Source organism: Phoxinus phoxinus (assembly GCF_949152265.1).
Source record: "Phoxinus phoxinus genome assembly, chromosome: 16".
Taxonomy (NCBI): domain Eukaryota; kingdom Metazoa; phylum Chordata; class Actinopteri; order Cypriniformes; family Leuciscidae; genus Phoxinus; species Phoxinus phoxinus.
Genome location: NC_136891.1, coordinates 17,649,437 through 17,673,576, shown reverse-complemented (window position 1 = coordinate 17,673,576; position 24,140 = coordinate 17,649,437). Strand labels below are relative to the sequence as shown.

Here is a 24,140-nt window from a genome sequence, read left to right as displayed (position 1 = left end):
CACAACATGAAACTGTACTCGAAGTATCACCAGGGGCTCTACACATGACCTTGAGCATTGTTTGTGTACACAAAGTTTACTAAAAATAACTTTTGTACTACTCACTTTATCAGTTAGTGTTTCAACTTAGTCAAAAGTAGTCGATCTCCGAAAGCAACGTAACATGAGTAGAGTAAAGATGGAAAGCTCCTAAAGCTTGTTTCCATATAAATTCTAAGTGTCAAAGTTATCATGCTTTTCATTGGAATTACAAGTTCATGACATTTCTTCATATGGAGTCAGTTCATTACGTTGCATTCGGAGTTCGAAATCGAGATAACAATTTTGATGCTATCATTGTAATGCTCCCATTATAAAAGGCATTTTAACAGATAACGAAAATATGGTCAATCTTAAAAGTGGCGTTTCCATTCTAATTATGCTTTTACATGAAGGTTTGACTCGGGTAGATTAACAAAAAGAGCCTAGGTTCAATTTTGGCGATAGTTACCCTTTAAGTAAACTATTCCTTTAAGGTGCTTGCTATGTTCTCAGATGGAGGGAGGGGAGTGAGCCAGGGAAGTTTCACAAAACAGCTTAAAAAAAGTCACTATTGAACTCTAATATATAGCTAGCTTTATCATTTTTGACAGAGCCATTAGAGAACATATCTATGTATGATTTATAATTTGAAGGCATTCTCTGTCCCCAACTTCATTCTTCTTTCCATATTATTTAACAGAAATGAAGACCCGGTCCTTTACTGGTGGTAATAGTTTAAAATATTTAGAGTGTCACGCAGAATATACACACATTTTTTAGCAGGCTACAAATGTACAATTCAGAAGATCTAACAGCTGGATTTGAGTTGCAAGGCTTGTGGAATTAAATGTTTATTAGATATTCAAATATGTATTGTTTGAATTAAATATATGCGTATTTGCAGACAATGAGGAATTATAGCATTTGCCTTTCTATTACTAATAGTAGAAAGTGCTATAATACTTTTTTCATATACTGTTCACTTTCACAGTTTCGCCTAATATTCTGTCTTAATTTTTTAGACTGAACTGTTAAACAAAGACCGTAAACTATTGAAGACAGAGAATGGGAGATCCTGTGCACCTGCGCTCAGGCACTGTGATCTTGGCACTGTCAAAATAAAAGTCTGCTTCCTACACTTATTGTTGCAATGGAAACGCTTATCCCAAAATGCAGAATATCGGCCAATACATCGGTTGATCAATAGTATGGACCTGTATATAGCAGTGACCACTTTCACCCAATGCTTGTGCTATCATGTATTTTTTGCTTGTTGGGAAAAGCAACGTGGCAAAATCAGACTCTGTAAGCCTTAGTTGAGTCTTTCTGGAGTTGTGCTATTTGTGTGGTGAACTCATGAGCATTCTTTTTTTAAATATTGTTTCCAGATCAGATTGGTAGAAACCCTGGTCTCCAGGCCATCTGGGATGATGAGAAACAGCGACGACGGGAGAAAAGTGAGAGCTCGCATATTGAAATGCCTGAATCGCAAGGTGAGAAAAGCTCTTGAGTGCAAAGAGCATTATTTTTGTGCTGCACCACTATTAATATGAATTTACCATGCTGCCCAACACTGTTTCAGATCGAGGCTTTGTAGAATTTGCAGAGAGTGAAAGAATCTTCCTGAAGAGGTTTAAGGAAATTCTCAGGGAAAATGCATTTGACGTGTGAGTAAAGTTTATCATAACTTTTTAGTAAATGTTTTTCCTCTGAGTCTTGGGGGACAAAAGAGATTTCAGTGAGATGTTTTAATCACTACAGTCTCCTGACAGCTGTATTGAAATCCTTCAGAAGACTGGGGGGAGAAGGATGCTGGAAGAATTGAATTGCGTCAGAGTGCGTAGGTAGAGAGTTGATGTTGATTTGACTTGTTTTGTAGGACTCAGACTGGGTCTGAAGTGGATTCTTTTCCTGAGCTCTCACTCTATCCTGCTGTGCTAAGCCCAGATGACTTGCCTTTCATACCTGCCAGCCAAGTGGATGTGCATCAAGATGCTATCAAAGGTGAGATGCACAGTCTTAAGAAAGATAACATACAGATTTTGTGTTCAATTTTATTAGTGGTGCTTGCGAAGCAAAACATTACTATTATTATCTCACATGCTTATTAGCGTGCATCACTATTATATCAAATGCTTAATATTAGCGGTGCTTGCGAAGCAAAACTTTTAAAGATGTGTTCTAAGATGGTTGTAATAAAAAAAGAACTCTCACCAAGGGCTTGGTGTGAATATTATAAATGTTTGTAAGGGTTAATTATTGATTTTTCTAGATGTTGATGTGTTGTCATGAGATGCCTTATTTTATTATGTTGGCTTTACAAAGGCTATCAATCTCTTTTAGAAATATAATTTGAAGCATTAAAACTGAGATCGGCTAAAGAATTGTTTTTCATCGAAACCTTCCTGAAACACTCACACACATAAACATTTGTCCATGGCACCCTAAAGTGGAAACATTTTCATGAAGGCAAAAATCTAACTCTAATTGGTTGACTTCAGTAGATTCTCCGGGAGCCTAGAGTGTGACGATTTGTAGACTATTTCCTATTATTAGTTGTGTGTCCTCTCACATCTGTAATGGAAGATCAGTGGCTCAGTGCTTCATGTAGATTGTCTACCAACCGGAAGGTTGGTGGTTCAATCCCCGGTTCCACCTGACCAAGGGTCGAGGTGTCCTTGAGCAAGACACCTAACCCCAGCTGCTCCCGACGAGCTGGATCGCCTTGCATGGCTGATACCGCCGTCGGTGTATGAATGAGTGAGTGAATGGGTGAATGTGAGGCAATATTGTAAAGCGCTTTGGTGGCCATTGGGTCTGTGAAAGCGCTATATAAATGCAGTCCATTTACCATTTACCATTTTACATCTATAATGGAAGATCAGATTAAGTACCTGACTAAGAAGGGTATATCTGCGGCCAGTGTTGGTCAAGTTACTTGGAAATAGTAATTAGTTACTGATTACTTCTCCAAGAAAGTAATCCAGTTACTTTACTGATTACTTATTTTCAAAAGTAATTAGTTACTTTACTAGTTACTTTACTTCAAAAACATGATGCGCGACCTGAATACAAAGCAGACCTTTCAGCCTAATTATATTCTTTCTGCATATTCCATCATCTAAAATTGAATTAAATGAAACATTCTCTTTTTTAAAACTTGTTTTATTAGTTTCAATATTTTAACTTTATGCACATTGCATCAACCAAAAATTTAATTAAATGCAACAGTCTCAGACTTGAAGAAAATTGTTGAACATTTAACCAATTTCTGCACATTCCACCATATTTTAACGAAATACACAAAGTCCTTCTTCTGTTAACTTATATTTCTGCATATTCCAGCATATAAAATGCACATATTTTTTTGTAAAATCCTCTAGGCCTATTCGATTAGATGTAAATAAAATACAGCAATAAAATAATTAAAATGAAAGTCTCTCATGACTGTATTCCAAATTATTAACATTTACGTCTTTTAACATTAAAGTGCAGATTAGTTTTGTTTTTGTAAATCGTCAGACATGTTTTTACCATTTCATTAAGTTTTGCTTTGTAGAAAACCTTTCCTTAAAGTGAATTTCGTTTTGTATAAATTGTATCTTAATTTTAATTAATATTTCATCAACCAATTGCATGTATTTAATAAATAAAAAGCAAATATAGCAGACAATATAATAACTGTGCATTGAGGCGCTAGTGCGCCACGTTCACTTGCATTGCATTGTTAAAAGCCTTTCTTTAAAGTGAATTTTGTTTTGTATAAATTCAATTGCATCTTATTTTAATAAATGTTTCATCAACCATTTGCATGTATTTAACAAATACAAGGCAAATATAGCAGACAATATAATAACCGTGACATGGAGGAGCCGGCGCGCCGCTTTCACTTTCACTTTCACTTTCACTTTCATTGTTAACTAGAGCGCGCACCTCATAAATGAATGAAACTCAGCGTAGGCCGATGTCTCATACATTAGCATTAAATATCTTTGCTGCATCCTTTCTAGAACAGACTAGGGCTTTCTTGCGGCTCGCATCAGCATTTACGGATGATGAGTTTTGTGATGCGGTTGCGGATGAAATAATTTGTGCAGCTCTATCGATAACAACATTGAACACTATAGGCTACACAAATAGTATTTTTTATTTTTTTTTATTTAGGCGATTAATTTTCCATAGTGACATAGGAGGTGCCGGATCCAATAAAAAAGATTCCGTATCCGACGTCGGGCGTGTTCCGGCTCAAATTAAGCCACGACTCACGAGACAGTCTAACGAAACAAAATCACAGTAACGCAGTAACGCAGCCTCCTTACGGGAAAGTAACCGTAATCTAATTACTGTTTTTGCAATTGTAATCTCTTACTTTACTCGTTACTTGAAAAAAGTAATGGGATTACAGTAACGCGTTACTTCTAACGCGTTACTGCCCATCAGTGTCTGCGGCATATGCAGCTACTATTTTTCAAGCTTGGCTGAACTTTTGGATTCCCGAGTAATTTTATTTTATGTGTCCTCTCACATCTATAATGGAAGATCAGATGAAGTACCTGACTGAGAAGGGAATATCTGCGGCATATGCAGGTAAACATGAAAGTACCGAATTATTGTAGCAACAGTTACCCACCGTCAAACATAACGTTAAACAAAACAACTTGGATTGGTCACTTTACATGTCAGTCAGATGGCCTCTTCCTGACTGAGTGGCCGGACCTTGGCCAATTGCAATGGTTTAAGAGCCCAGCTCACGTTGTCAGACAAAGGCCTTGCTTTGCGAGACTACCACCGAGAACACCCTAGCAACTACCTAGACTTGTATACGTAATGAGTAAAAAAAAAAATCTTTGCATTGACTTGTACCTAGACTTGAAGGTAATGAACTGCCTTATTTTATGTTTCCTGGGGTGCACTTACAATGTTAGTATAAAAAATGGTCATCATATAGAAATAAAAGGTATTTTTCTTCCTCTGATTTTAGCCCTCTATGAACGCTTTAGTTTGAAAGGTTAGTTGTTTTAGTTGTTAGCCAATCTGCTGTGATTGGCTAACATCTTTGCATATGAAACGGTATACAATTATTACGTGTAACTCCCCAAACTTTTGGCATATTTTACTATTACAGCTCTCAAGGTTAACTAATCAAAAAAGTGTTGATTATAGCATTATATTTAGATCGTGGCATAAAAGGTTGCAGTGATGAGCATTGTAGCCGATCACAGACATGTTTAGTGCATGACTGCAGTGATCTCGTCATTACAACTCGATTTCTGCACTCGCACAAATGCTGTCATCATAACTAACAGTGCAAAAACGATGTAAATAAGAGATTTGTTGTTTATAGCGTGAGTTTTGGAAAGAGTCTAGGACTGATAAACTCAGCAATTGTAAAGGGAGCATTCTTTCTATATATAATTTAATCACAGTTAAAATTATTGTTTTCATCCTACTAAAAGAAACAGTGTGAAGTTGACCGTTTAGTCTCTGTTTTTTTACTGACACATAAACAGCAATAAACGGTTTTGAGACAAAGAACATCTAACTGTACATGAATCATTACAAAGCAGAAATAACTGGTCACTGGTGATTTTGGTTAGACATGTTGCATATCAAGCGATCTGTAACAAAGCAATAGTGACACAGTAAAAACGTTTTCCTCAGATAAGTGTTTTTCATCGCATCTCTCTCCAAATCCAGCGTCAGAAGGAAGGTTATGCAGTGACTGTTTTTCCATAACCTGGCACAGCACAACATTTTGCAATCTTTAAAGGCATGTTTATCGCTTAGGGCTATACTTGATGATAATACTGGATCAAGCAACTGTTATTTACCTACTACTTGTAATGCGCAAATCAGTGGGCGGGGCTACAGTGGTGACGATGTAGAAATAGGCGTTCTGCAGAGGTGGTTTTTCCACCTATCTATGATGTCATATATAGGCACATTCCCAAACGAGTCGTTCTCTGGGCTTGGTTTCAATAAAAGCATTTACATTCACAGACAGCTATATTACACATTGCATGAAAGGTAATATTTGGAAAAGGATAATAGGGGCACTTTAAATTTAATCTCTAATTGAGATTTTATATCTCAGTTTAAAGATATGGAGAAGCAGGATTAAAGTTTATCTACGGTATCTTAAATATAAATATATCCAGGATAAAAATGATGGTTTAACTGTAAACCTGCTTATTTTTAAACAAGGTTTAAAGTTTGGTGCAACAGTATTATTAGATAAACCTTGATTTCATCTAGATTTAAGATTCATTCTTATTGGTACAACCCACCCATAATAACCTGTGGTTTACTGAGCATGTGTGAGTAATATGGGCCGATTCAGTGAAGATCTTGTCTGGCTGATTCAGTGTATGATTGAGTCATGTGATTGACTGCCCATTCCTTTTGACTGATTCATTTAAATTATTCATGACTTGAACGGCATGTTGCACTATTATGATGGTTTATTTTATGGTTTTTGCGTGCAATGAATCAGCGAGGCTTATGCCATCACAAGACAAAAGAGCTCTGGTGATTCAGCAGCAGTGCTTAATAGCAGTGCAGGAAACACTGGCACACTGTATATGAGAAATTATCATGTAACACTGGATGCATTAAAATACTGTAGCTTAAAATTAAACCCTTTTACCCTTTCATTTTCACTAGAAAGAGTGACAAGCAGCTTCATGCTGAGGAAAGAAAACTGCAAAAACAAAGAGACTGTACACAGTGAAAATTAGTGGTGTGGGAAGCTTTCTGTTTCACTTTTTGACAATGTCTGATGAAATGTCTATAATGTTTTTCCTTTTCACCATATAGATACAAAAAGGCATGGTGGGAAAGATGCTGAAGTGGCAGTTGTTGATGAAGAGGCCATTTTAAGTTTGTTGGAAAACAGTCAGACCTTCCTCCCTCTCTCTCAAAGAACCAACCATTCAGCAATACTTGGTACCGAGACTATCATAACAAATATAATAACTGATGTCGCACTGCAACTTTTTTTTTCTTTAATCAGTATTTTAAATAAATCAATACATAAATACATCAAAATATATTTAAAAGATAATTTGTAATAGTGCAAGATAATACAATTGGTGTATTCAGATATCATTTTTATCTTTTATTTTTGTTTTAAGTTTGTATTTCTTATCCTATTTACTTTTGTTTTATGCATAAAACAATAGAATGGTATTTCAATTATTATTATTATTTTCATTAGATCCTGATTAACATTTTTTTTTTCAATTCTTTATTTGCATCTCTTAATATTTACATTAGTTTCAGTTTTGCAAGTGTACATATGCGTAATGCATCTTCTCTTATACATGTTCTTCTTATATTTTTACATTTACATATTCAACAATGTCTTTTTAACAGGCAGCAATCAAGACCAGGCCATGGTTGATCTGCTAGAAGCTTTGGCAGATGATGGATTTAGAGCCGACGGGTCCAGAGCAGTGTCCCAGCAGCTGTCTGCTAGCTGCGGCTATAACAGTGATGATGAGGAAGCTGGGCCTGAGCTGGAGAAAAATGAGTCGGAGCTCAGCAAAATCATGTCACAAAGATGGGACAGTGACATGCCAGAACCCTCTGCCAGGAAAAGGTCACAAAATTTCACTTTAAGATTTTTGTAATTGTCTGTTTTTATTTTGTTTTGATTAGGCAGATTCATTTGATCAGAACTCAATTTATTGAACCCTTTTTAACAGGCATTCAGAATAGACCTCGTATGCAAAAACTAGCTGGTCCACAGCAGACATATGATATGAGTGCGTGTGTGAGATATGACTGTGCATTATTTAATTTGGTGGCATGTTTAATCATAATCTTTGTTGCCTTCCTGCACAGATTATGCATGAAAGAAGCAAATGAAAGCTCCAGCGAAGAGCAGCAAGCATCATCGGATGAAGAGGTTTATTGGAATGGAAACAGTGCTCTCCTTACTGACTTGTCCATTCCACAGTTGGATGGAGCTGCAGATGAGAATAGTGGTAAGCTCAATTTTAATTAAGTATTTTAATGAACTACAATGACAAGTATGATTGTTTTTGGTGCAGTGATCTATACTTGTTGTCTTGTTTCCTATAGATTCATCAATAACAGACAAAGGATCAAGGACACATTCATCTCTAATAGCAACAGAAAACATCCTTGGTAGAAGAAATGTTTTTCCAAATGAAGCTGTCCGTATGGAGCCACCGTCCTCTGCTAAAATTGTTCTTGAGTACAAATGTGCTGAACAGAGACTCAATCAAGAGGATTTAGTAGATAAGCATTTAAAAAGTCAAGAGGCAAACGAATGTTCAACTGGATTAAGAGTTAACAAAGAGGTGCCATATATTCAACCAGTTAAACACCCAGTCCCTTCCAATACAGCAAATATATCTAAAATTGGTGCTGAAAAAATTGGTATGCACCCTTTGTACACTGGTGAAAACCAAGCCACTGGCCTTAATCAGCCAGATCCTGATGACTCAGTGTTTGGAAACTCTAAGCTTCCCCTGAGCATAAAAAAATATACCAGTATTAAACATTTGGAAAAGAACCATTTATCTATCCTGGAGAATCACAGGAGCTTCTCTGTATGTTATTCTGAGCTGATGAACTGCCCCACCAAGACTGAAATGGAACTCAGTCCAAATGATTGTAGAAGCACTGTGATCAGTTTTGACCAGACACAAAGCCCTGTGGAAGAGAGTCAAGCTTTGGTCCCTCTAGAAGCTGAGACAGGACAGGGAAGAAAAGAGGAAGATGTTGGTGAACTGAAAATAAGATACGAGGACTACCAAGAGAATAAAACTGAGAGGACCATTGTGGCACAGCAGGAGGCACACTACAAATTTTTTCCCAGCGTAATTCTGTCTAATTGCCTGTCCAGACCCATCAAAAAACAGGCCTGGAGCAAGACTGGGGATGGTTGCTGTAACTTAGACAATCCTGAACAGCGAAGGTCAAGGTTAAAGTTGACCAAAAAGAGAACTACATTAGGTCAAAAACGGGTAAGTCCTGTAAGGACTCCATCTCCTATGAAAGAGGAAGCCTCAGCGCTTCCTTCCATCACTCCAGACTTTCTCCCAGAAATGTATAAGGAGGTTGACATGAAAACTTCAGATCCACCAACAATTAAAGGTTTACTTGAGAGCCCAGTAGAGGAAAAACTTGCAGATTTTCCCACCAAAGTCTCTTGCACAAAGGTGTCCAGTTTGCCAGGTAGCAAGTATACCTTGCGGACAAAAAGAAAAAGGAGTTGCGACAGTGAAAAGGAGGATCATGCAAGTTCTGGTTCTTTCAAACAAGCCTTGGTCCAACATGAAGGCTTTAAAGGCAAAGATCATGTCCTCAGCCAAAAAAAGAGGAAACTGGCTAAAAAAGAGCCACCAATCATCATCAAATATATAATCATTAACAGATTCAAAGGTCAGAAGAACATGCTAGTGAAGATTTCAAAAATTAAGGCTGAGGAAACACACACAGTTTTAACACCAGAAAAGCTTGCCGAATATAAAAAGCTTGCTCCTCTCAAACAATTCTGGCCCAAAGTGCCAGAGTCTACGGCAGTGAAGTACCCGCTACTTGAGCCAAAAGTAAAGAAATGTCCAAAACGAAAAACCAAGGTCAATCCAATATCAAAGAGGGCCAGCACCTCCCTAAGATCTAGATGTCCCCCAGCAAATCAGACTAGGAGGGCAAAGCGTCCTAAAGCATTGTTAACTTTGCCAAAATTACCCCCACCATGGCCTTGTTATAACGATTTCACTGATGACTGCTGTACAGAGTATTCTGATGTGATGGTGGAGTTGGGTTATTTGTCAGAAAGAGCTCCCAGTCCTACTGATTCAACCCCACCAAGATGTTGGTCTCCTACTGAGCCTTTACTGGAATCAAATTCAAATGATCATCTTATAAACCCCCAGAATGATCCATGTCTAGGTTCACCCTATCAAGTACTGGCTTCAAAACCATGCCGGAGAGGTCTGTGGGATAGAAGCAGCACACCCAGGCCTAAAAAGGCTTCTGCTACCAGCCCAAAAAGACAAATTAATACCTCCACAAAGTCAGGGAACAAAGATTTTTTGAAAACTGAGGAGTCACAAAGAAGAAGTAATCCAGCAGCTTCAAGGAGGCAAAAAAAACAGTGTGAAGGTATTGAAGGAACTGTTCTCGGAGATGGCACATCAACTTCTCAGAAAGGCAGGATGCTGAATGGGAAGCGTTCCCTGAGAAAAAAGCAGGTCAAAGGTAAGAAGAGTAATAATTCACAGGCTTCACATTCAGTTGACACTGTACCTATTACTTCCTCATCTGATGACATGACTCCTTTCCAACGTCCCAGTTTTCAAAAAAGCAGTCAAGAGGATATTACTGTCAGTTGTTCAGACTCCCAAACAGAGGTCACCAGCATTGGAAAAAAGTCAAATCAAGATGTTTTTCTCATCAATGCCATTTCCTCAAATGACTCGCAAAAAGATTCACAGATTACACCCAATACCTGTATTGAAAAACCTCTGAACAGTATTCTTTCCCCAGCCACAAAGTCTGTAGGTTATCCATGTTCTGTCATCACATACAGCAGTTCCAATTCAAAATCACAAAATGCTATCAAAAATCCCTATGAATTCAATTCAGATGCCTCTGGCCATGAAGAGAGCCCCAGTATCGCACAGCATTCACAATCAAACAGAAAAGCCACTGTAAAGTCAAGAAGACTGCAAACAAGAAAGAAAGATACCGTAACAACTTTATTGGAGTCTGTTGATTGTAGATCCTCCCTTATGTCCTCTGTTAAGAGTGCAATTACAGATGGATCTCACACAGGTCTCACATTGCCGTCAGACCCTAAAAATAGGGAAATGTGTGTTTCTGAGATCCCTTCTGGACTGGCTGTCTTGAAGGAGCTTCTCCAGAAGAGGCAACTCAAGGCAGGAAAAGAACCACATAAAAGTGATCAAATGACTGAAATTGTGTTTTCTACCAGTCAATCAACTGATATTTCCAAACCAGCCAAATCTAGAAGAGCTCTTTCATCAACATCAAGAAAACCAAGGGGTGCAAGAACTAAAGTGCCAAAAGAGTTAAAGTCCAAAATAAGAAGTAAGAAAAGAAAACCGGATGATTTGAGAGTTGACTATTTTTCATCAGATGACAGTCCTGTGTTTTTGTCTGATCCTGGCTTTGACAGCTGTTGCTCTATTGAGGATAGCTTGTCCCCGGAGCTCCCAGACAATTACAGTTTTGATATCAATGCCATTGGCCAAACCGAGTTCTCCAGTCTTTATTCAAGTAACCAGTTTGTGTTAACTGACAAGCACTTGCCTCAGAAGTTCCTCAGTGATGTCAGTCAGGAGGCAATCAATGCCCTGGTTGGGTTGGGGGACAGATCACAAAAGATATTTGACGTTGATGAGAACAGCAAGCATGAACAGGACTGGAACAAGTCCAAGTCCTGTTATACCAGTAAGGTATCTCTGTCTCTGCTTGATTCAGAAAAGATCTTTAGCAAAGATTGGGTGGGCTCTTTAGGTAAAATGCATGGCCTCAGCCACTTTCAGGACTTTCACTGTGAAAAGAGAGATGTGTTGCTTGACCCAGAGCCCTTTCCCCCCATTACTTCTGCTAATTTAGCTTATAGTGGTGTTTCCCCAAATAGTGATCCCCTAGATGGCAGTTCAGCAACACCAAGCAGTTCCCCACGGTCCATCAACTCACTGTTCCAGCTGAAAAATGCTGGTCAGAGTTCAAAGAGCGGAGGAACTCACATTCTCAAACCTCTCATGTCTCCGCCTACTCGAGAAGAAATCTTAACTACTTTGATGGATCTGGACCTTTCAGAAGCCACCTACCAGGAACCATTCTGCAGTGACCCATCAGATGCACCATTGAAGCCAAGGTAAGAACAAAACATTTATAATGGATCCACTTGCACGAGTTTTGTTTGTATATTCCAATTTTTAAGTTCGATTATGAAATCATCCATAACCATTCATACTGTTTTTTTCAGGGAGGTTGGTGGTCGGAAGTTGATTTTAGAAACCAGGCTGGCGAATGAACTAGTTGAATTTCATGGAGACTTATCTCAAGACGGCTTAAATTTTTGGAAAGTTGCATTTTGTGCCATGACAAATCAAGCCTCTGCACCAACCTATGGGTTTAAATCATCTATATTTATCAAGGACCAAAACCCATCTTCTAGTAGTGATCACAAAGTGATCATGCTTCCCTGCAAGTGTGCTCCAAGCCCAGAAGAGGTGCAGCTGTGGCTGCAGGCCAAAAAACAGTATGAGTGCCTTCAGAGGGACAAGAAACAAATGTGTGGCCAGGCAGTTGCAGAGCTGATGCAGAGTACAAATGACAATAGTTCATCTCAGAAAAGGGACTTGATTTCACCTTGCTCAGAGCATAAAACTCTTGAAAAAGCTTCAGAGTTGCAGAGTATTAGTATAAATGGCTTAAGTTTACCCCACCTTTTCTCACCAGTTATGCCAGCTTCATCTGACACTATCCCTAAGAGTGTGAAATGTACCTTGGACATGGAGACAAACAAAAGTTATCAGATTATCACTTCTCCAAACTCTCCTGAGATTTCTACATGGCAGCAAGGCCTAGCTGGGATTAAACAAGATGAAGACAAGGAGGATTCTACTGATGGATTGCAATCCCCTGACATGGATCAATCTCAAAATCTCAATGGTACTGAAAATGTACTGCCAACGGACCACTTGAGTCCATCACTTTTTCCCATTAAAGACCCAGATGTCAAATGCTCTTACCTGCTCCATAGCACACCTGTCCACAGGAGAAGCTGCATTGACGACGATGGGTCAAGCTGTAGTCCAATAAGAAATGAGGGTATGTTTTTTTATGGTTTTCATTGGAGTTTAAATATTTTAGCTAAAAGTTGTTCATTTCTGTTATCAATGATGTATGGTGGCTGAGTGTGCAAAACAAACGATTTACAAATTGTTCAGAAAACAAAATAAAAAGTCAGAAAACACAACAAGAAGTCATACAAAACTGAAAAGGTAGGTATATTTTGCAAATGGAATATACACAGCTGATTGGACAAGATATCTACATCTATCCCACAGGATAAGCTGAAAATGCTGCAGGCAGTTGAAGGTCAATTTGTGTGTAGGTCGATTTACAGCTGTATCTACGATAATTTTTGTTTTTAACGATGCAAGCTGACTTTGACATTGTCATAAGAATGTCACTCACTTGGCAAAAAAAACAGACAAAAGCATGCCTTGTTTGTGTTCAATTAAAATGCCCCTATAATTCAAGATTCATTTTTTTTTTGCAAATCACACGAGCAAGATTGCTGTTTTTTTTTCTGGATAGCACAATTGCAAATGTGATATCGATTTTATAAAGTTAAATAAACAAGAAGTTATTATTGTGAATTTAATTTTAGACACAATATTGTCAATATTGATTATTTTTTCGCTATTTCGAACTACGAAAATAGATCCAAGCAAAGCCACTGCACAACTGTTGTGCATTTCCAAGCAACGCAGCTGTGTTTTGACACTGAATTAATCTGTTTGTTTTTTTTTTAGATAAATTGGATGAGTTCAATGATTCAGTGACCCATCCATGTAGATAGTTGCTTTGTTACGGAATGAATTAGCCGTTTGAAAGAACTGAATGACTCAAGACTGCAGCTTGCTACCACCTTACTGGCGGTTTGAGTTTTATATTTAATGTATAATTTTATAAAAAAAATGTCTTCATATTTCAGTAAAAAAAACAACATTAATCTCATAGCATTGTGTATGCTATTGTAACAGCAGCATAAATGCATTCATGGGAAGAAAATGGAATTCATTGACAATTTATTTTTGGAATTTTATTTATGTTTGGAAACATGAGGAAGTCCAAATCATTTTAAGCAAATAATTTTTGGGGTTGTTAAAAGCTAAACCTGCTGTTCTTTCGCTCTACACCACTCCCACTTTTTAGACTGGTTTATTTTACATTTTTGTCTGACCCAACCAGACAAAGGTGGGCAGATTTACTTTAAAAAGTTTAGTCTTTTCCATAATTAATCGCTGTTAAATCGACAGCTGTAATATTTACACATCCACACATAAATTACTACTGCCAACTTCATACTGTCGCACCCTCCTTGTACTTTCTGCGTATCTTGATTGACAGATGCCTCTTCCAATCAGCAGTAAGTATTCCATTTGTAAAATACCTACTCGCATCAATTTAGACTGCATACCTCATAGTTACCATAAAAAAAAAAACTGATTTGTGACAACTTTGCAAATGTCTTAAGGAAATTGTATTACTTTAAGGACCTTTTGCAGCGATTGCAGTCTTCTGGGTATGATGGAACAAGATTTTCACAAGTGGATTTGCGGATTTTCTGCCATTCTCAGTGACTGAGTTTCACAAATCTACTTATAAACTAAGTGTGGACATGACAAAGTGTGGACTTACTATAGTAAGTACATGTAGTAACATGTAACTGTCACCTTAAAAAAAAAAAGAAAACTACCAAAAGTAATCTATCAATAGCTTTGGTCACATCTGCAGACCTCATGCCTCCCTGCAGCATACCCTTTTTATTTTTATTTAACCAGGAAAAAATCCCATTGAGTTACAGTAACTCTTCTCCCAGGGAGTCTTTGCCAAGACAGGTGGCCAAAAAGTAAAAAAAAATACATAAAAGACAGGGCAAAGATTACATACTACACCACAAATCTCTATACATACAGTACACTATACATATACAAACAAGACATTATACTTAACGTAAGCAAATACAGATATGCAATTTAAAGGGTACCTAGTTAAAAGCAATTACACCGTTCAGTCAGAGTTGACTTTAAAAGGTTTTTAAGTGTTAATAGATGGAAGTGATTCTAGATTTAAGGTGTTTTGGAGTTCATTCCGGACATTTCTCCTTTTTCTCCTAGTTCTGTTCTTTTTGATGGAATAATTAATTTTTTTTTTTTTTTTTTTGACGACCTTGTCCTGTAAACACTATTTTGGTTAGTAAGCAAATGTGAAATGTAGAGGGGTAATTTACCCATTAGTGCTTTGGCAATAAAAATCAATAAATGGAATTTCCTTCTGAGGGAGAGGGAGGACCATTGTACAGTTTCATACAGAGTGCAGTGATGAGTCCTAGCTGCTGCACCTGTAATGAAACGTAAGACTGAGTGATTTAGTACATCTAATTTGTTTTAATAAAAATGAAGTAGAGTGCATATAAATTAGGTCACCATAATCCAAAACTGATAAGAATTAATCAACCTGCACCAACCTTTTCCTTGCTGAATAAGGAAACCACTTCTTTAATCTAAAATAAAAACCTAACTTGGGTCTGAGTTTTTTTTTTTTTAAAGGCTCTCAATATGGACCCCAAAAGACAATTTATCATCCAACCAAATATCTAGGTATTTGTAGGAAGTCACTCTCTCTATTGGAGTACCACTTTGTGTTGAAATGGTGAAATCCATAAGAGAATGTTAATGTGTGCGACTGTTTTTTTTTTTTTTTTAGCATTTAATACCAACTTTAATCCTACCAGAGATTTTTTTTACCTGACTAAAGGCAGACTGTAAAGGATGAATTGCTTCCTTCAATGACGTAGCAGAGGTGTACAAAATAGTATCATCTGCATAAAAATGAGCCTTTGTTTGATTCGGATCCGCACCTAAATTATTTATATAAATAGAAAAAAAAATAGGACCCAAAACTGATCCTTGGGGGACACCCATTTTTACTTCTAGCAATGATGAGGTACAGTTATCTAATGCCAGACACTGAGTTATACCACTCAGGTAATTAGAAAACCAATTTAGCATAGTGCTACTAAAACCTATGTTTTGTAATCTTTGCAGAAGAATATGATGGTCAACGTTATTAAATGCTTTAGATAAGTCAATGAATAGAGCAGCATAAGACGTTTTATTATCTAAAGCATTAACAATATCATTTATAACAGAGGTTATAGCCGTAATTGTACTGTGTCCTTGCCGGAAACCAGACTGAGTGGAACTTAAAATACAGTTGTCAGCTAAAAAATGTTTTAGTTGCTCATTTATAAGAGACTCAAACAGTTTAGCCAAGACAGACAATTATCGTCCAATCTCCAGATTATCTAAGGCCGACGGGTCTTCACTTTTTAATAATGGGAGGACAAATGCAAATCCCCATGACTTGGGGATAGAACCACTGTATAGACTAAGATTCAAATTGGAGGAGATGGGATCAGCAATCAAATTTGCTGCAGGTTTGAGGAAATATGGCTCAATCTGGTCTGGGCCAGCAGAATTTTTACAGTCCAGGCCTAACAGTGCTTTTCGTACTTCAGAGACAAATATAGGAGATATTAAATATAAATTATTCAAACTTACATTAGACAAGTTTGTGATAGAAGTTACACTATCTGTGGGGTGGGCTTGGAGCGTTGAATGAGTAGCTATTCCTGCATTAATAAAGTGCTTGTTGAAAGTATCTACTATATTTTGTCTACCCTTTACTTCACCTTGGCTTGCTATTATAACTTAATGGATAGTGGGAGGTGGCACATCTCCCGAAGAAGATTGAATTGCTTTCCAAAAATGTTTGGGGTCATTGAGGTTTTCATTTATTAAACTCAGATAATGTTCACTTTTTGTTCACTTTATTAGTCATGTGCATTTGTTTCTTAATAGCCTATAATTTAACCAACATTTATCATTATTTATTTTTGCTTTGATCCGTGCTTCATTCCGTTCTCTAATAGCTGTTGCAATAGAGTCATTAAACCAAGGATTATCTCTGCCCCTCACTCTATATCTTCTAATAGGGGCATGTTTGTCAACTATGGCTAAAAGGGTCTTTTTAAAATAACTCCAGGCCAGCTCAACATCATCCATATCACAAACTAAGTTTAAATCATTAAGTTTGTTCATTAAAACCAAATCAAAGCTTGTTCATTAAAACGTTTGTAATTTCGTTTAAAAAAAAAACGTGGCTTGGTTTTAGTCAATTTGCAATTTCTAACACAGACAACCATACAGTGATCCCTGACATCATTACAGAAAACTCCAGTAGCCGAATACTTATGTGGAGCATTAGTCAAATTGACGTCAATTAATGTAGACTTGTCCATTCGTTTTGGATTTAGACGTGTAGGTAACCGTACTAGTTGTGTCAAATATAACGCATCACACAGGTCTCTTAACGCTGATGAAGTCGATAGCCAGTCCCAGTTCAGATCTCCTAGGACAATATACTCATTGGACAGTTTATGTAAAAAGTCCGACAGTAGGGCAGTTGCTCCAGTTAAAGCCAAAGGTGGGCGGTAGCATCCTACAATAGTCAGAAAAGCGCCATTGGGGAGATTTAATTGAATGGCACATAGTTTGAAGAATTTTGGCTTTGTTATTGTTTCAATGGAACAACATTCCAACGACACCTTAGCATATATGGCTACTCCCCCTCCTTAACCCACACGATCCGTCCTAAAGAGATTATACCCATCGATGTGAATCATATTGTTTGTGATTGATGGCTTAAGCCACATCTCTGACAAGACGATTATGTCAGTTTAGGCCACAGACGAATAGCATCAATTTTATTAATCAGGCTGTGCACGATGACATGAATAAAACGCAAGCCACTGCTATCTTTCAAATCGTCAGGGCTCAAAAGCTCAATCAGTTTTGGGCCTGGGTTGGGATGGATGTTACCTGATAGGAACAGGAGTAGAATAATCCAAACTGATCTTGTCGGGCGGGCGTTGCCGACTAGATAGTCGCGCCTGCTGGAGATGGACTGGAACTGCTGTATTTCTGCCCAATTGAGAAGTTCATACTTGTGCATGGTGTAGACTGATGAAGCCATGAGGATTGATGTAAAGCCACCGGTATCAGGAAACAGCATAGTCACAGAATTTGGGAGAATAATCCGGAAAGAAGCAAATAATCCATCAGCAGATCCCAGAGTATCCACAGTCGGTGAGCTCAGCACATAAGCGAGCAGCAGGTAAACCGGTAGCCTCATGTTGTTGATGCAGCCAAACCAGCTCGTTTCATTGTTCTAAAGTAGGCTATGTAATTATTTACTGTTTACCATCACAAAGTTGTTAACACAGTTCTGAGACCCTGGATGAAATTTATTCAGAATCAGGTAACCCGTTAATCTTATAAAAAACACAAATACAGACACAGCTAGACTACGCAGACAAACGTGAAAACACCGGCGCCGCCATCTTGGATGACAGACACCCTCGTAATCTGTCGTAATCTGTCTTCTGTTGCTTTCAGAGGCCTAGAAATGTTTTATGTTACATAAGTTACATCGTAGGGGTGTCACGATTCTCCAAATCCTCGATTCGATTACATTTTCGATTCTAAGGTCACAGTTCGATTCGATTCTCGGTTTTTACTTCTTTTTTTTTTTTAAAGCACAATAATTTTTAGACCAGACTTTTATGCATAATATCTGACCTTTGTTCGCAATGTACCACACTACATTGTCAAATTTAAAAACAATTATTAAGAACATAATGTAACAATAACTTATATCTTCAGCCAATTGGAAACTTAAGCAAAATAACCTGCGATCTAGTTTCTCTTTTGTAACTGCAGTCTTCTTCACAGAAGATGACATTCAAGTTCACAACAAAACAAACAAACAGTTTAACAGATAAATCTATGCGTCGTGCAGAGCCACGTCTTTAAAATTCAAACACTTTATTCTCTGAGTGTAGGCTACACACACACACACACACCGGCGGCGCCATTCGGCGTCTGCATTCGTCATTCGGCGGCGCCCAGCAACGGCTCAGGACCTTGTTCAAAATTAATGCTGCCGCGCCACAGAGCGCCATTTACATAGTTTTATATTAAATGTATTTTATACATTTATTTGTCTCAAATCGTCGTTATGACTTCACACTGTGCTGCAATATACACGTTTTACATTCATTTACAGAAATCAGCTGGTTGAATGAAAATTGCTGATGTTATCGGATTTTCAGGATACATTCAGTTAAAGGACGCTCTCTGAGATAAAGTGCTTCAGACTGCAGACTAAGCAATGTATTTAATTGTACAGTAGCCTCATAACATAGACATGATCTTAATTCCATAATGTCCTTAAACATAATATTGCAGGCCATAAACTGAGAAAGTGCGATACCTCGAGTTGTCATAAACGCGGCGCTTCTCGTCTGGTGTGTGCGATACCTTGAGTTGTCATAGACGCTGCGCTTCTCGTCGGGTGTGCGGCCCCCAGAGGAGGTTGACTCACAGCATTTCGATTTCAACACGCGTGTTTTTTTTCCGCTTGACAAGCCGACCGAACGTGACATGGGGGCGTGGCAGCATCGACGATTCCATTTTTTAATTCGATGTTCGAGATTGTGACTTAATTTCGATCGATTTAAAATCGAAATCGTGACACCCTTATTACATATTAATACATAGTCTATTTAAATAGTTTTTGCAATGGTATAAATTAGTACAGAGGATCTTTAAAGTTTACTGGTATTAGTACCGACTACTAAAATTTTGGTATCGTTACAACTCTAGTCCCTAATGGCTGGAGTACACTACATGACTTTTAATATTTGAACATCAGATGGTACATGATCACATCACATGGCATCATACACTTGTCGATTTTGTAATTGTTACAGAGAAAAACTGGGCATCATACACTAAACAACTGAGGATAATTTACTACCGGACTTTTAAATCGTTTCTTTTTAAAATCTGGAAACAGAAACCCACGCCTCCTTGCTAGAAGACACATGACAGATGAAACAAACATGGATGTGCAGGAGATTACCCCAGTAGTTGTTGTAGCGACTATGAGTCTCAAACGAAAAATGAGTAAAGCGCATTGTGATGCAGTGTTGGTTGGGCAGACTCAGTCAGTAAGGACACTACAGATTAAAACGGGAGTTAGTGGTGAGTGGCGTAGTCCGTTGTTTTATCTGAGCTGATGAGTCAAACATTGAGGCTAATTTGTTACACGTGTTCTGTTTATTTACTTTTGTATTGTTATTTTATTTGTATTGTGACACTGGTAGACAGAGGACAGCTTCGGTTTCAGTTGTGATGTGTCATACACTACGATGTGTGTTCTAAAATCGACTCAAGATATCAAACATGTTTTGATATCCTCCAACTAGATGGATTCATAGTCTGAAGCTAAAAATTCAGAGTCTGTGCCTATCATACACTACGCAATAGACACAGTATTACAGTGGTGTATGATTGTCTGTGCCTATCATACACTACGCAATTTTCTGTGATATCTGTTAACTCTGACTGCCCAAAATCTGCAGACTGGCACAGCCTTTTGGCAACTATTGTAGACTCATCTAGCACGCAAATCTGAGCAAAAGTCATGTAGTGTATTCCAGCCTTAAGCCACTCTTGCATGGTCTTGGCTGTGGTCTTAGGGACATTGTCTTGTTGGAAGGTGAACTTAGTTTCTTGCAGTCTGAGACGGCAAAACTCTAAAACTTACCTAAACATATAATTCACTGCAGTTTCCATCTGAAAGAGGCAGTATATGGTTTTACCAAAGTGGATGGTTTGTAAGCTTATACTTTTTGACATTTCCATCACATAACCAGCTTCATATGTAAGACTTTTCTGATGTAGTAATCTTGCTCGGATAAAGATGTTGGCAGATCCACGTTCATCTGTTTTGGACAAAACTGAACACACTTTAGCACCACTCACTAGACATTTCACTTTGAAAAGTGTAATGTGACATTCTGATCTTTGGAACTCCCAGAAATATGTAGATACAAATTAAGCCTATAAATTAACTTAACTAAATTTGATTGCTTATATTTCTGACATGGCATAAATGGGTCACCATTCCCACAACTAATTCATTTCCACTCTGCGACCCACAGTTTAAAAACCAGATGACATAACATAACTTTTCAAGCTCAGTATAACTATGAATCAGTTGTGATTTATTTTGTATCTGTTCTTGTGCAGACATGGAGCCCAGATCACAGCGGCTACATCGGAAGAGTAACAAAAAAAAAGATGCTTTACGCAGAGTTTTGCTTACTACACAAATTAAGGTCAGATCAAAGTTTGTGCTGTTTATGAATCTTCTGAAGATACAATGTTATGTGTATTATATAGTAATAATAGTATATTGTATTATATTAATTGCAGTTTTTATAGCACATTAATTTTATCCCATTCAGAATCAGCTTACCAATATGAATGTTCCAAAGAGAGAGAACTCCCAGATTGAGGGACCGTCAATCTGTAATTCATATGGCTTTAAAGTCAGTATGCAGAATTTGCAGGAGGCCAAAGCATTGCATGAGGTAGGAATTGATTTTTGTCTTGTAGTAAGAGTTGCTTTCATTAAACTGATCGATTGATCAAACTTGCATAAAAATGTAAAGTGGAGAAAGCTTTGTCGTCTCGATTTCATCTCACATGTTTAGAATCTCAAGTCCATTTTCATTTCACCATTCTCATTTCAAGTTTGAATCCCCCTACTGCAGGTACAGCACCTCACACTGATAAGCATGGAGCTTCATGCAAGGACTCGCCGGGACCTTGAGCCTGACCCTGAATTTGACCCAATTTGTGCTTTATTCTACTGCCTCAGTTCTGATGTCCCTCTCCGCAATTCTGACACTATCCAGATGACGGGGGCCATTGTCATTGATAAAGATTCTTGTGGTTCATCTGAAGGTGAGATCAGTGTTGATTTACTTACTATTACTGATGTGTACCAGTCGCTACATGGAAAAGCAATAAACTAGAAGTCTCCATGTTAATGCGGCATGTGGCAACTGTCTAGAACTGATGATTATGGCCATAATGGACAGAGGCCACTGGGCAAATTTGGCCAGGATGCCGGGGTTACACCCCTACTCTTTCGAAAGACATCCTGGGATTTTTTGTGACCACAGAGAGTCAGGACCTCGGTTTAACGTCTCATCTGAAGGACGGATCTGAATAGTACTCTAGAATGCATACATCTGATTGGCTAACAGACATTCTAAGGAGTTGATTAGTTTTCAGTAGATCTTGACTTCATTAGTTACATATACATTTATTAATTTGGCTGATACTTTTATTCCAAAGCAACTTACAAAAGAAGTACATCATAAGCAATTTTTCACTAGTAAACTGTATAATATGTACACAGTGCCAAGTTAAGTGTAAACTAGATCAGGGGTGCCTTTCCCGAATGCATCGTTAGCCAAGGTCGCAAGTTCCGCCGTTATCAGCATAGTTCAACGAGTCGGTGTTTCCCGAAACCATCGTTCCAACGAGCATTCGCAAACAGCATCGCAAAGTTGTGTGGTTGGAACGACAGCTCTCAACCTGTGGTTAGAAGCAGTTTCTTGTTTGCAAAAAATCCTTATCTTGAGCCAAATAAGCAAACTGACATTCCGTACAATCTATATATTTTATTTAGAATACAAACAAATGTCATTTACGTCTTTTAGTTTGTCAAGAGATTTAAAGCACTGTTTTTGGCCTGATTGTTTATCAGTATTAATTTCACAGACAAGGCTTAACATTTTGACTTACATTTTTTAAATGTATACTACAATGCAGGTTTGAGCTGTTTTAACTGAAAGCAACCTGCACTGGCATATCTTAAAATATGTCAGTGCCATTGTTTTGTCTCAAGATGCACACCAGTAATGCTTTTTTCTTAGGCGTGTTTATAAAAGATACTTAAATTTCCTAATTGAACTAAGGCCGAATCCTGTCTTAATATAAACCCTGTCTGTGAAACTAGGCCTACATGTTTATTATACTGTACTAATCAATGTGTATTGTTGCTAAATTATTGTTTGTTGTATTCTTACTGTAGCCTCCAGGAGCACAGCACCCTTTCTTTTTAGATCTGGTGTGACAGGACTGCAGGTGACCTATGCCAGCGATGAGAAGGAGCTGTTTGAAGAGATCTCCAACATAGTTAGAAAGTAGGTTAACCGTGTATATGTTGGATTTTCATTGTCATGTACGGCTGCATTTTTAAAATTGTATTTTTTTATTATTATTATTTCTACAATGAATTGGATTAAAAATGTTTAAATCTATGTATAAAGTAAAATACAGAATTATGTCGTCTAACTTGCATGTACTGATATTGATAACATTTTATATATTTAAATGAAAACTGCCATTTATTCTAGTTGTTCCAAACTTTTTTTTTTCTGCTGAACTCAAAAGGAAAAGTTTTAGGTTGCTCTTTTACATTCAGTAATGAGACACAGTGACATTCTATAATGCTCCAAACAGGACAAAAAAACTAACAGAAACTAAACCGTGTCAGAAAGTAGTCTTGTGCTTTATATTCCAGATGCAATTGTAAGATATTCCAATGAAGGCGAGTTGAACTGAACCCATGTGCAGTTTATTGAAAACGTGACCAGATACAAAATAAACAAAATACTTGATAAAGCGTGACTTGAAATAACATGAACATACATCTGGACTTGACTTTAACTCACCAAACAGCGGGTTACACAAACAATACTAGACAAGATACAATGGGTACATGAGGGCTGTATACATAGACATAAATACATAAACGCCCTATTGGCCACTTGGAACGTTGCTGCGGTACGTCAACGGCAACGCATCCGCCATATTGCTGAGGGCAACACTGTGCTGTAAACAAATGCAAGGATAAAAACAAAAATAATGTTTACATTTATCAACCGATTTCAGTGGTTTGTACGTGGTGTACAAAAGTTCCATCTCTAGTTATTTAAAATCTCAATAGTTAGACTTCTAAAATATTTTTTAATAAGGAATTGTCAAAGCTCAGGCTTGTCATGTATTTGGCTTTTTATTCTTGGATAAGAATTGTGAAGACCCCCTTAATGAGATATAATTTACGGTAATTTTCACGTGGAAAAAAAAATTTCTGTCTTTAACCCGATTTTAGCTTTTCTTGTGATTAGAATTGACCGCCATTGAGAAAATGAAACACATCAGTAAATACAAATCACACCGGCAGGCTGCTTTCTGTATTTTTATAGCACTAAAATTATAGATATTTACAGATAGATACTCCAAATATACAATAACAAAAATAACTGATGGATCCTTTATGGTAATACATATTATCATATATTACCATAAAGGATCCATCAGTTATAT

General features: G+C 37.6%; 1 protein-coding gene across 1 annotated transcript in view; it reads left to right on the top strand.

Annotated features, from left to right (window-relative positions):
• Nucleotides 1-24,140, top strand: part of rev3l (REV3 like, DNA directed polymerase zeta catalytic subunit) — an 85,773-nt gene that overhangs the window by 46,506 nt on the left and 15,127 nt on the right. Inside the window, exons 7-18 of the mRNA XM_079584878.1 lie at nt 1,410-1,514; nt 1,604-1,688; nt 1,901-2,025; nt 6,838-6,966; nt 7,396-7,621; nt 7,867-8,009; nt 8,107-11,905; nt 12,017-12,864; nt 20,985-21,073; nt 21,203-21,328; nt 21,512-21,704; nt 22,843-22,954. Coding sequence (XP_079441004.1) covers nt 1,410-1,514; nt 1,604-1,688; nt 1,901-2,025; nt 6,838-6,966; nt 7,396-7,621; nt 7,867-8,009; nt 8,107-11,905; nt 12,017-12,864; nt 20,985-21,073; nt 21,203-21,328; nt 21,512-21,704; nt 22,843-22,954 — 5,980 coding nt within the window. The remainder of the gene's footprint in view (nt 1-1,409; nt 1,515-1,603; nt 1,689-1,900; nt 2,026-6,837; nt 6,967-7,395; nt 7,622-7,866; nt 8,010-8,106; nt 11,906-12,016; nt 12,865-20,984; nt 21,074-21,202; nt 21,329-21,511; nt 21,705-22,842; nt 22,955-24,140) is intronic.